This window comes from Frankliniella occidentalis, unplaced genomic scaffold, assembly GCF_000697945.3.
Source record: "Frankliniella occidentalis isolate FOCC.00 unplaced genomic scaffold, Focc_3.1 Scaffold9, whole genome shotgun sequence".
NCBI lineage: Eukaryota > Metazoa > Arthropoda > Insecta > Thysanoptera > Thripidae > Frankliniella > Frankliniella occidentalis.
In genome coordinates, this window is record NW_026267139.1 from 2,490,405 (window position 1) to 2,504,553 (window position 14,149).

General features: G+C 52.8%; 1 protein-coding gene across 7 annotated transcripts in view; it reads right to left on the reverse strand.

Moving 5' to 3' along the window:
- LOC127752248 (SH3 and multiple ankyrin repeat domains protein 1-like) overlaps positions 1–14,149 on the reverse strand; it is a 22,063-nt gene that overhangs the window by 5,409 nt on the left and 2,505 nt on the right. The window contains exons 1-3 of one of the 7 annotated variants that reach the window (XM_052277051.1): positions 5,979–6,070; positions 645–1,884; positions 277–318 (exon numbers count right to left, since the gene is read on the reverse strand). The exons of 1 other annotated variant lie outside the window; for it this stretch is intronic. In XM_052277051.1, the coding sequence (XP_052133011.1) occupies positions 277–318; positions 645–1,877 (1,275 nt within the window). In that variant the 5' untranslated portion in view covers positions 1,878–1,884; positions 5,979–6,070. Of the gene's footprint in view, positions 1–276; positions 5,810–5,978; positions 6,082–14,149 lie in introns of those variants that run through there. 5 more of the 7 variants (XM_052277048.1, XM_052277057.1, XM_052277067.1 and 2 more) reach the window with 5 other exon arrangements.

Here is a 14,149-nt window from a genome sequence, read left to right on the forward strand (position 1 = left end):
AGGCATGCGCTCTGGGCTACGACCCCGGTAAGGGGAATAAGAGTATTCGCCGAGCGGGAAACGACGCCGAATTTGAATTTAGTTTTGACTACTTTGTTTGGGTTATTTGGAAGTGGTTTCGGATTCAGATTGAGCTTTGGATGTGTAGTTTGAATTGGGTCAGTGGTGTGCATTAAAATGGTCAGCATTATATCCCTAGGTATTTGCGCTCTCTCTCTCTCTCTCTCTCTCTCTCTCTCTCTCTCTCTCTCTCTCTCTCTCTCTGTTAGTACATACGTCCCAGCACTTCCACGGTTGCAAGCGGCGCGAGATACCCACCTGGAGACAGAGAGAGAAAGAAGAGATGGTTAGTACGGTTAGCCTGTGAGGTGGAGAGAGACGCGCGGCATCCGCAGCAACGAGAGAATGTCATACGCCTAGAGACGCATTTGAGAAAAGTAATGAACCGGTCATTTTTGAAAACTAAAGGTTTACTTCAAGTTACCGCCGGATCGGAACGCCCGGTACACAGCAACGATCGACAAGGACTGTGTCGATCTGATGCAAAGCAAGGGCAGCAGGGTTCGGGTCTCGCAGTGGTCGGGCGGGCTCCGCATGCAGGTGGTCCGGGTGGCGGCGGAGAAGGTGGCCGAGTCCGTCCTTACCTTGACGTACCACGTGGCGGCCGGCTTCTGCGCCGCGCTCTTGCGGCGGACGGCCAGCGGCCCGGTGCACGCGCACTGGAGCAGCAGGCTCTTGAGGCCGAAGCCCTTGGCGGGCACCTGGGGCGTGAGCGGTGACGGCGTCCAGTCCGACACGCCGCCGGGCGTGGCCGCGGGGACGGCCAGCGTCTGGCGCACGACGGGCTGCTCGACCACGGCGGCGGGCGGCTCCCCCTGAGGCGTGGGCTGTGGCGTGGGCGTGCCGAGAGAGCCGTGCGGGGTCTTGACGCTGTCGATGGAGCGCTGCATCACTTCGAACAGCTCGTTGCGGAGCTGGTTGAACCGGCGGTCCACCTCGTCCTCGTCGCCCGCCAGGTCGCCGTCGTCGTCCACGTCACCGTCCCCGGGACTCGAGCCCACGGTACCGGGCGGCGAGATGGGTATGATGCCCAGGTCGGAGGGGCGGCGCATGGCGAGGCGCACGGTGCGGGCCATGTCGACCTCGTCGACGGCCACGTCCTCGACTGGGGTCCGCGGCGCGTCGGGCGGCGCGCTCGAGGGCCGGCGACGGCGGCGCGGCGACGGAAGCACGTAGCTGATGTCGTCCGAGCACGGCGCCAGGTACGACATGCGGCTGACGGGCCGGTCCGGGGGCGTGGGAGGCCCCGCGTCCAGCGACCCGCTGAGGTCCACGTCCTCGCTGGGCGTGATGGACACGACGGGCACGGGGCGCAGCGGCCGGCTCACGCCCGGCGGCACGTGCAGCGGCGAGGACGGCGACGGCGACAGGGAGGAGTGCGCGCCGGGCGGCACGGCGCGCCGCAGGTCGAAGCGGAGGTAGCCAAAGTCGTCCACGTCGAAGCCGCGGTCGTCGACGGGCCACGTCTGGCGGGCGCCCGGGGTGAGCGGCGACATGTCGTCCACCAGCACCACGACGGGGGCCTTCTTGGGGCGCAGCAGGCCCTCCACGGCGCTCACGCCCGCGTTGAAGGCGGCGATCGAGCGCCGGACGTGCCCCGGGGACGGCAGCCCGCCGTCGTCGGGCACCTCCGGGGCGAGGTAGGGCAGGTCCCCGTTGTCGGCAGGCGGCGCGGCCGGCGCGTCCCGGAACTCGACGGGCGGCGTGATGGCGCACAGGCTGACGGGCGTACCCGCCAGAGGCGTCAGCTGCTCCAGGGCCGCGGGCGCCGCCTTGGAGGCCAGGGCGGCCGGCGGGGGGCTGCTGGGCGCCGGCATCGCCTCTCTGTAGATTACACGCGCCGAGGCAGGCAGCCGGCTTTTAGCTATAACCTCGTTACTCCCGAGACAAACACAATCACGCGCCCGAACGGCGGCCTGAACGCTGCTGCAGACCCCCTCCCCCACGTTCCAACCTCTCTCGCCCCTCTACCTCGTCATCACCGTCAAACGACAACCTCCCCCTATTCGAGCGGCAAAGATGTACGCATCGACACCGACGACGTGTTAACCGAACCGAAAGAGCGCGTCGGTTTTCCACAAAACGCACATTTTAGTGATGCGAAATACGTCGAGAAATATCGCTGCTCCTCGCTGTCACATGGCCACGGAGAGCAAGGGCCAATCGTCTCACCTCCCCTTCCACAACTTTCGACCATTGATTGCCTCGCCAAAACAGAACAAACAATCAAAAAGATTAAACGGCGCATTCAAATCACAGAACGCCACTCGCCACGCGCGGCGGCGTTCAGTTACCACAGCAGCAGCAGCTGCGCGATGGTCGCGATCTATCGAGTTTCGCGATAGATCGAATACCGTCGCAATGATCATAAAGGCAGGCGGCGAATACGAGCAGCAGCGACAAACAGACTCGGGTCCGCGAATAATAATATTTGCGCGCGTGTGTGCGGGGAAGTCAAACATTATTTGGCGGACCAGAGATGAGGCGATCCCAAATAAAACAGAAACCCAACACACACTACTTTTAGTTTTGGCTGATGATGGGGCCCCTAACAGAAAATGAAGTTCGTACTTTGTCCCTCGCATGTTCCAAAGTTATTGTCCCTCAATTTTTGGATTTCAATCGTAATCCTGCATAATCCCTTTTAAGTGAAATCCATCCGTAGAACGCTTTGCTCGGCGATTTTTCATTTTGCATCCGTTTGCACTATTCACAGAACATGGTAAAGGAGGCTTCCAAAACATTTCTTAAACAAATTTTTTCACAACAAAAGCCAACTTTTTGCGTCGGGCCACTATGCGCTTTCGCACGCTGTCTGATTGCTACTCGGAAGCGTCCGTGTAGGAGGTGTGCGCTGGGCTTTAGGTAGAGTTTGCAATCGGAGGGCGCGGTCAGGGGAGCTTCTTACCCTACTGTCTTCTGTCTTTCTCCCTCTAATGTCGCGTTAGATGGGAGTGAGAGAGACAGAAGACAGTCGGGTAAGCTCACCTGCTTGCCGTGCCCGACCGATTGCAAACTCTAGGTCGATTGCGGGCGAGATCTAAAGGCCGAGGGTCAGGATGGTCGATTGCCGGCGAGGTGTCGGCAGCCAGCGGAATACCGGGTCCTGGTCTGCCCGTCACCGGGCGGCCAAGGTGAGAACGTCGAGGGAATATGAAATCCCTAAGTCCTTTTTTATGCTCTCGAAAGGAAGTTCCAAGGAATTTCGAACAGAGACATCTAAAGGGATTCCAAAAAAGGGGGGGGCTTCGGAGGGTGGTTGTTTTCTGTTGCCTCTCTGGTTTATACGATTTTCGTTTCTCTGCGCTGCGTTCTTTCTCAACTATACCCCCGGCTTGCCCGGCTCTTCCCCGAAATCGACCCCTAGCGACGACGCAAATACGAGATGGGGAGCAAAAGAGTGTCCCTTGTCTGCCCCGGGACCGGTGTCGCGCCGCCGCGGCCCAAAACGTATAACCCTCCGCGCGGGAGTAATTTTTGTGTCGACTGGGAGAAGAAAAGCCTGGCATGTGGCAGCGGTTATTATTTGTGTAGAGACAGCAGATTAAAACAGACGGAAGCCTCTCGGAAACCGAAACAATTAGATCGCACGGCTGCGACAGCACGGCGGTCCCTCTGAGAGACATTCCACTCTCCTCGGGGACGAATACAAGCAGCAGCCCGCGGAAATACAGGAGCACCACCACCGCGCTGCGCCTACAACCCGCCGCCACCGTCCCGGAGACGGGGCGCAGCCCGCACTACTTCTGCGCCTGACACAAGAGCGCGCGGAGAGTGCAAGCGTGACCACATAGTGATCACCCAGTGCGGTGTAGAGGCAACAACTTGAGCATGCCCACCGCGCCGCGCGTCGCACACTCCCAAAGATAACGATAACGAGCCGCGTCTCGCGTAACAGGCTTCGCGAAGTCTCACTGTTCCGCTCAACCTGCGTGGACAAGGTCGACTGTCTGTTAAACGGCTGTGGACGCCGCCCTGTCCAGTCCCGAAGACTGTCTCTACCACGAGGAGAAAACGTACCCCCCTCCCACCTCGTTTAAATATGTCTCTATATATCCGTGGGATTTCGATTTGCTCGTGTCGGACGCACACGGTGGGTAGAACGACTCTTGACCGCAAGGCCAGGTCTCTCTCTCTCTCTCTCTCTCTCTCTCTCTCTCTCTCTCTCTCTCTCTCTCTCTCTCTCACTCGCTCACACACACAGCGTATTCTCTTTCCGTGGCGCAGAGTGACGCGACAAGAGGTGGGGCGCGCACCGCATGCAACAGTGAGTCACCGGCGCGGCGGCCGGAGTGAGTGAGTGAGTGAGTGAGTGAGTGAGTGAGTGAGTGAGTGAGTGAGTGAGTGAGTGAGTGAGAGAGCGGCGTGGGGCGTGCGGACGCGACTCGACCGAACCGAAAAGCGGCGTATTCCTCCCCCTCCCCGGCGGAGTCAGACACACGCAGAACGCGGTGCGGCCCTCTGATCGTCATCACAATAAGGCACCATGCTGCTCTGCATGCGGATGTGTCTCATCGTTATACTACAACGTTCCATGTCGTTGGACCGCTCTTTTGGTGACGCGTTCGCAGTTCTATGCGTGACTCGCACACCCGCAGATTGACCCAACGTCACCGCACGCACGGATCGGCCGCAAAGCGCGCGGCCGAGGTTGTTATTTCAAACAGCTACGCCCTTTTCCTTTAAAAATAAAAATATATGATCATGAAAATAAGACTCAATAGAGAAGCAGCCTGTATTACTACGCCGCTAACGGCGTCCTTTGCATTTATTATTAACAAAAATAAAATCGATTATAAGGTAGAGTCGACGCAAAAGGTCATCATTAAAGCGGAACCCCTTAAACAACACACGAGTATCTAACGTTATGCATTAAGCGTTACTCTATCACTATACTTTTTTTAGTTTTACGCGTTTCCCACGGCCTTGTCCGCGCGCGCTGCACGGCGGCGGCGCCGGCCGCGACTTGGCCTTCCGCATCGGCCGCGCCGCCGCTCCGCGACACGCTTGTACTGTATAGCGTCACGCTGGTGATGAGGTCACGCCCGTATATGACTACTATATAAAGGTGAGTTTTGCTTTTCGCCTCTCAAACGTTACAAAAGGACAAAAGGTGTGCGACAGGGAGAGTGTCACCCCATCGTGCCCCGCCAAGGGGCCGCGTGGGCACAGACTGCGGATCAGCCGCTCGCCCCTAGCTGTCTTCGCGAGGACCCACACCAGGGACACGTACTGAAAAACCGTTCAGGCTAACGCTAACGTGAAAGCAGATGACTTTTGACGATTGGCGTTGAGCTTTTACTTTCAACTCTGGACGCGACGGGGCGCAAGCTGCTGCTCTAACCGGCAAACTTTAACGCAGTAACTGGCGAACTTTACGGGAGTACAAGCCGATGATGACTTGATGACTACGTATCATCTGCTAAAAAGCGCACTGGGCAATCTCCACCGTGATGGCCGTGTGGGGGCCCCCTGCAGCAGCACTCTGTGTAGCTCCGCACGGCGCGAATTTTCACCGTATGCGTGCAAAAGCCTATGTCAAATGGTTCCCCCTGCAGGAGGCAGAGGTGTGTGTGCGTGTGCTTCACTTTATAGCAATCAGTCCTGTGGCTCTTCTTCACCACGAGAGAGAGAGAGAGAGAGAGAGAGAGAGAGAGAGAGAGAGAGAGAGAGAGAGAGAGAGCAGCGCCGCCACGCCCAGCCTCCCGCAGCCCCAGCCGCAGCAGCTGTGGCAGCTGCAGCAGCACCACCAACCCCAGCCGCTCACCACCCCTACTATACCCCCCCCCACACCCCGACCACCCCATCGGGAACGCCAGAGGCATTCGGCGGCATAGCGCACAAATAAAGCACAACAAGTGTGTGCGCGTCCACGCACACACACACACACACACACACACACACAGACACTCGCGTACACTCACACAGCGGGCTCAGGGCCGCGACCACAGACGGCGGAGGTGGTGGCTCTCCCCGGTCAGACGGCACACACGCGCGGGGGAAGCCGGCCGACGGCACACTGAACACAGAGCGCCACACCGGCGGCCGCCACACCGCGAGCCATGCCTACCCGGGCGCGGCGGGGCGCGGCGGGGCGCGGTGAGGCGGGGCGGGGCGGGGGCGAGCAGGCGCGAGGGCGCCAAACCCATACGCACCCTGCCGGAAAGTGATCAAGCCGCTGGAGCGACATTTACGCCGCGAGTAATATACACTCGGGCCAAAACAAACATTAATGATGTTGTTATTCCACTAGAATGCAAAATAACAATTCGCCCGCATATAGTAGTATATGCGAACCAAACTTAAAAATAGCTGGGACACGAGTATTTGCAGGATATAAGAAAATAAATACAAAATAAACCCTGATCGCGTCGTCCGTGCGTGTCTGCCTCCGCTGGAAAACGCCCGGCAGATGCGCGCCAGGCCCGTCGCACAGGCGCGTGAGGCGGGTCTGCCTAGCCGCCAGGCGCTATGGGGAACGCACCGGCAAAAAGGAGCCAATTATTTACTTTTCGTCTGTATTGATCCCTTTACTTTTCGTTCTCGTTGTTGTTGTGTAAGAATGTCGTCACATGGACGGTGAGTGCACGTGACGAGGACTGGCCGATTAGAAGTGAGCCCGCGTTCCAATTATCGAGATTGTGAAAGGGCGTATCTCGGCGCGGATCGGGCGCGGGTAGAGAGGAAATCTCGACCCTGGTTTGCGTATTTTTAATGCTTTCCACAATGCAGTTGAAAGGGCACATCATCGGGGACGGGCGTCGCAATTGCCTCTTCCGGCATTGAGGGAAAAGGACGCATATGCACTGTAAAAATAATTTAAAAAATACTGGTGATGGGACTGGACGGTGTACTACTGTACTGTACTCTATACTACACTAGTTGTGCTGCTGTTTGGAAGTCCAGTACATACAATTTTATCGAGTTTCGAGACTTTTCGTTTAGGCGTACGTTTTATTTTTGCATTTGTTTTTATAAGGAAGTCATTTTTTAAAAGGCTAAATAACGACAGTAGATAGAGAGAGGAGGGAGGGTAGGGCAGGGAGAGACAGAGGGGGGAGAGAGAGAGAGAGAGACAGGAGAGAGAGAGATTTGATTTGATTTGATTTATGAGGAAGTTGCCCAGTGTGGCGGAGCGTAGCAGGGAACCAAAACAAAGCAGAAAGCAACAAAAGAAAACTACGCTATACATCTAGAAAGTAGTATTTGACAAGGTTTTAATCAATGTGCTGCCCTTATATACACCTATGCATTCACATAGCACTTCGAGAAAAGAACTTAATCCGCGATATGAAGCATTCCTTCTCGTAGGTTATGGTGCTTTGTTTTGTTTCCCGCTACGCTCCGCCACACTGGGCAACTTCCTCATTGTCACTGAACTGTTTGTACAGTTATTAACAACAATGTCTGAATTTTAGACCATATTTTAGATATTCATTAACATTATAAAAAGCGCATTTTAAGAGAAAGAGAGAGAGAGAGAGAGAGAGAGAGAGAGAGAGAGAGAGAGAGGCATTGTAGGGCACAGCGCGACTCGCCCGAACCGATGAGCCGCGTATCTCCCCCGCGGCAGACAGCTTTGCGCTTATGCGGATTTTGTCTGCACTGCAAATAATTTTCACTGGTTGCAAACTTTTTTGGTATGATGGTACCAAAAGTTATAGAATTACTTTTGCAACGATTTTCTTCCCTATACGTTTATCTATTAGGTGGTGTAAAGTCGTCACGCGAGAAATCACAGACGAGCACAGTTTTGTGTGAAAGTTATTACAGATTATTTTTTTTGACAGCGGCAGGTGTCTGTGTCTGCCTTAATATCGCCGCTCTACACCTCGCCGCAGAGACTCTAGGTACGCGCTGCCAGTCTCAGTCAGTGGTGGGAGGGGGAGGGGGGGGAGTCGGTAAGATGCCGTTGCTGGCCCACATCGACACGTTGGCACACCGGCCCGCCCGCCGCCGGGCCCCGAGCGGCGGGCCGGGCGTCCCTTCGGCAGCAGAGCGCTCGGTGAACGAACGACCTAGGCACTTGATGCTAGGCGTCGTTTATTGACAAATAACACGTGTCAAAGCCCCGCGTGAGTGTATACGGCCAACGACCATGTAAAGCGCTATGGCAGAGTCACAGAAACACACACGATACCAATAAGTGTAAAATACTTATATTGCTCCAAAGTTACACCTATCAAGATTTAAATATTAATTTACAAACACTCTTTCAAAGGAGTGGAAACCTACTGAAATCCCCTCCTCCCTATTAGTTGCTATTCTAAAATTCCTATCTCTTTGCCTTTCGCGTAAAAAGAAGTACAGTGACCTCCGATGAGCCGTGTTATGAATAGCCATGCACGACGAATGAGCATTAAAAATGCTTCATTTACGGGGCGGAATATATGAACAAGCTGTTTTGGTGACGGCGGTGATGGCGGTGACGGCGGTAACGGTGGTGCAGTCCCTCCCGCACTGTACGGGCGCTGACATTTCAACCGAGCCGGTGGCTGCGATCGCCACCTATCCGACCGCTATTTCTGTTCCAGTCGCAGCTCTCTTGTAATTGTGTTTTTATCTTCTTTGAAATTTCCAAACAACAACTCCAAAACAGTTTGGAGAATTTGACAACGTTTTGGAAAATGCCAATAAACTTTTGACTAACATTTATTCAGAAATGACATTTTTGTTGTTACGTATTAAACCCAGTTTTGGTGTAGAACCGTATATTCACACTGATCGGAAATTTCCGAAATACAGGACACTGGAATTTACCTTTTCAACGACAATGTTTTGGAAAATGTTTCCATTCCCAAACTAATTGGACAGATGCGTTTTTTTCGAAATTCCGGCCCAATTTCCCAGTTTGCATCGGCCGCGCCTCGGCCGAAGGCCGCAGATGATGGGTCGGCCACGCGCACTTTTCTCTCTCTTTAAACTCCGGGGAGTGGTTGTCGGGCCGCTGCTGCCGTGTGTCTCGACCCGGTCTCCACACCGGTGTGCGTAGGTAACGCGCGGTGGGGACGACCGTACCGACTGGCCCGGTCGCTAACCAGCGCGAGCACAGGCGCACTCGCTCTGGGGGATGACTGGTCGCTTAGCACCCGCCCGAACACTGCACGGTAAAAAAGATGTGTCTTGTACTGTAATTCAAGCAGACTGCTTGAAATCGAAGTCATTTTCCCTTGAATTTCAAGCAATCTTCTTTAATTACAAGATATAATTTTTAACGTGTGCTATACATCATCGTTGGAAATTCACAATAGGTATTTTTATTGTTTTTTGAAATTAGCGATACACGGTCGAATAGGCTACATTTGTGACCTGTATACAATGATTTGACGACAGCAATTCTCATTCTTTAGCGGCAACGCACACATAATGTAACAATTTTTCTCTTAACTTTTCAATGGTTTCTCATGGAGAATATTCCGGATTCTGCTTTCTCACAGTGGTGCTTAATAATAGACACTAACAACACGGCTTTGACGTGGGCTTGTAAGGTCACCACACATTATGTAGAAATAACGCCGAATAACGACGTCATCATGCCTTTCGTATTGATGCCATTTCGACGTCATTTGACCCTTTTGAGGGTGATCGACATCGGCATTTGGCGAAGGCGCGGCGGCGAACGTAGCGGACTCCGCCAAGCGGATACAGTACTTGCCGGTGCGAAAGGGGGAGGAGGGGGGGGGGGCGCAGTGTCTAGCGGGCTCAGCGGCGGCAGTTCGCAGTTCTCTCCCTCCCTCTCTCCAGCAGAGAGAGAGGGGGGGGGGGGCGCCCCCTCCCCCCAACCCCTCTTCATTGTGGTTTCGCGAGGAGCTTTCCAAAAGCACACGACGACTGCCTGTTGTGAGGTCAGTATGCCCCCCGGGCTCTCCATCTCCTGAGGCGTCGCGCAGACTTCTTGTTCGCGCGCGGGATATCCGCTGACACAATAATAATATTTATCTGTTTTCTTTTGTCTTTGGTTTTTTTAAAGAAAGGGGGGGTGGATACGCTGAATATACGCTGTTGGTTTCCCGGCGGCCCCTATACTAGCAGAACGTACAGTGGATAGGCAGCGCCTATACGTGGGAATGCGGAACATTGAAACGCACAACACAAATGCGCATATTCACATTCTACGCCTCCGCTCTGTAAAGAATGCTTGTAAGAATTGTGAGGTAGGTTTTAAATGTCGTAAAGAACTGACGATCTCCTTGGTACGGTCCGACTGTAAATATCGGTCTCTCTCTCTCTGAAAACCTTATACTGTTCGTATTACGAACGTTGACCGTGTCGTATTTAGAGGTGCTCATTCAGAGCCAGACCACATTTCCGTCTCATTCACATTCCGTTCGACGCTTTGACATGGACGATATCCCTGCACAAAACGCTCAAGATCGATCGAACGCCCCAATAAATGGATCGGCAGGACAGGATCTTCGCAAATTTACAGTATATTTTGCAATTTACTATCCATAAAATATGTCGTAAGTTGACGGCAACTTCTTCTTCCTTGTCATACTAAAAGTTTCTGGTGGAACCTCCACTACTTTTCACGGTTTTGCAGAGAATTTTCGCCGCAATTTACAATAGTGTTTTCTCAATAATTATTGTTCGGCAAAATAACCACGCGGGGCAGATGCCATCCGGAGGTTAAGGCAACGCAACCGGACAGAGCCAAACCTAAGGGTTAAAATTACTTGTAAAGAGAAATTGCAAAACAATTTTATGCAGCTTACAATACGATGGTAACATTACGATCTCGAGATGAAGTCCAGTCAAAAAATGAAAAAGGTCGTATTTATTAAGTTAATTTTTTCCAGAGTCGCCAAGGCGGGCGGGGTGGTGGGCGGGGAAAGGCGAGCGTGCCACGCCACAAGCGGTTTGTGAATGAGCGTCTGCTTTTGCTTCGGCAGCTCCGCGCCTCGCGCGTAGAGTGTCGTGCGTAGACCGTCGCCGCGTCGTGGGGCGACAAAGCGCGCATGTCATCGAAACATGCGGCCACTGTTAAAAGAAAAGATTTAAAAATAAATTATGAGAGAAAAAATTACCAGGAAAAAACTGCTCTGTTGCTAATTGTTAAAAGTACACAATAATTCCAATCCCACCCACGCTATCGACTTGAAATTCTTTTCAATGGGGTCGTAACATTTTTGGCAGTGTTTGCCGTGGCAGGAGCCGGCGTGTGAGGGGCCTTTTTTTCGCACACCGGATTTCCTTTCGAGGGCCTTTCTTTCCCATGTTTATTTTTACCCGATTCTTCAGCGAGAGTGATACTGCAGGCTTTCACACGGGGCCTCCACATAGTGGCTCGAGGATGCGGCCCGGCCCGGCCCCCGCCCCGCCCCACCCCGGAACGCCCTGGGAAGCAATTCGTGGGTCGAGTGCCCATTGTCAAACAGCAGTGTCTCTCTAGCGGCGTTAAAAGGCGAAGAGAATCATTTTGTGGGGCGACAGCAAAACGTTTTCACCGCTCAGGGTACTCTGCTGCCGTTATTGATGTTACTGTGTGATTAAACACTCTAAATGACAGAGGGGAGCATTTTTGTCTATAGAAGATGCAAAAAATTATTAAACCAAAGGGGGCCACAATTTTTGTTGCATATTGCAATAATATAGACCAAAAACAAAATTCCCTTGTCATTTTACACTATATGCACTATTATGCACTATTATTGCTGTATCGAAGGGGCTGGCGCTGGAATGCCAAGAAAGCGCAGGATTCACAGCGGCGGAGAAGACGACTACGATTCCACCGATGACATTTTGCTGGATCTCTTTTTTATTTTTTCAACCGCCTCTCTCTCTCTCTCTGTTGGAATGCCGCAACGGCTCGCGGTGCAGCAGTGCGCTCTGTACTTTCCTTTCATCCTTGACCTTGTTCTCGGCTCCGTACACCACGACCACCTCTCACCAGGTGCTCGTCTCGGCGGCGTAGCCGTCGGCCCGCGGCCAAGAAGGGCTGCCAACCCTGCCAATCCAGCCGTCAACACTTCCAACCGATCGGAAAAGTGTAGTGTAGTGTGGGGTAGTCGCAGTCAGTCATGGTGAAAACGACCCTGGTGTCTTGTGCAAGAAATGCTTCGCGGGAACGTCTTGGTTTTTCCAAACGTCATGAAAACCAGGACATCGTTTCTACCGCGTATCCACCAAACGTTTTGAAACCTTGCATATGTCATTCGATTTTAAATTCCCCGCCAATTTCTTTGACATACCCTCTCAAGAGATTTGAAAAAAACAAACACCTTCAATTGGTAAGCTGGACAACTCGTAAAATTCCTGTCATCAGAAGAGAGGTGCGCGCAATAAACTACATTAGTCAGCATAGTTTTTGTTTTTCTCTATTTTTGCACCACTGAACCGTGACCACTCGCTCTATAGCCTTGGTCGGGCAGGTCGCGGGGCGGATGGGTCCGTCCAGTCCTATGGTCGACGCCCATCACGGCGTCCTTGCCCACCGGTCGGTCACGTGGTGCACTCACTGGTGTGGGCCCCCAGCTGCAAGGCAGTAGTCCGCAGCATGGTACTTACTAAGGTTGGAAGCCTTGGAAAGTTTCCGGAAAATTTCCGGGAAAAGTGGAAAATTTTCCAGATTTCGGAAGTTTTCTGTTATTTTCCGGAAATTTACCGAAATTTTTCGACAATCTTCCCGAAAATTTTGGAAATTTTCCAGCTCTAGTACTTAAACCTCTACCAAGTCGTAGGCGACACAAGCACACCGGTTCCGTACAGCGACCATCAGACGCCAAGGGATCCCTCAGCTCTCCCGGAAGACAGCTCATGTACCTGATCTCCTAATCCTCTCAACAACAAATCAATGTTTAATCACTGAAATGTGCAGACTATGTTTTATTGGCAGCCACACAAATCGCAGGATGAGTACGAAGAAACGCAATGCGTGAGCAGGACTTGGTTTTTAAAAAAAAAATACTTTTTGAACTCACACGAATATTTAATAAAAATGTGGACAACAGGTGTCTGAACAACCAATTTGTTGCCGGTAACAGAACCCAAATTATTTGCTCAAGCTCACAGGTTTTGTGTGACTAATTTATCACGATTTTAATCTTAATTTTTCTGGCAAACTAATCCCCGTCTCTGATGACAAATGTTTTTATTTTAATTTTTTTGTCGTGTACCCCCGCGGTCGCCGGCGAGTGCAGGCTTCTCGCGGATGGATTTCTCATTGTTCTCCTTGAACAGCTCCTCGCGGCCACTTTCCTCTCTCCACCGTGAGGGGACTGGACTGGCCGAGGATGAAAGTGGCCGGGTGAGGAGGCCCAAAGTGTGTCCCATACCAGACCTGACCACACTCGGACCGTCCTTGTCCTTGCCCCGATCTGATAAGCCATAGTGCACATATCGCACGTCCTCCTGAGGGAGAAATCACTTGGGTTCGTGGCGTACGGGCTATTCCATGGCATTTCTCCTGCCATTTCGGTTATTTCTCATGCCATTTCGGTTATTTCTCGCCTATTTCGGATTATTTCACGATATTTCGCGGTATTTCGCCACTATTATACCGACTATTTCGCGTCTATTTCGGGTGTATTTCGGTTTCCCCACCACCCTGAGACCCCTCCCCAAAAAACCACTTGGTCGCCTCAAAAACAAAATCACTCACAACATCAACACGAGAGAAAATTCAGTTATTTCCAACGTGATGAAAATAACAGTCAATTCGTTGAAAAAGTGCCGTGGATAAAAAGTATAAGTGCAGACTGTAGCGCGTTTCTCACTCGACCGGATCTCCAGCACGCACACGCACGTATAAAGAGAAAACAAAACAATCGTGACTTGAATGACCCCTCACACATTTTCACATTATTGTTTTTTTAATAAAATAATAATTTGCATCATAGAACCCGCTGTATCAGTATGACCAACCAACCAACTTATAACCACCCTCGCTGGCGCGAGTTCAGTGGTGTGGTACCGGTGTGGTGTCGAACAAGTGGTCGTCCCCGTCCGGCAGCAGCAGCGGGTCACCTGTGTGTGGCTGCCCCTAGCCCCCCCCCCTGCAGGCTTTCACACGGGGCCTCCACATAGTGGCTCGAGGATGCGGCCCGGCCCGGCCCCCGCCCCGCCCCACCCCGGAACGCCCTGGGAAGCA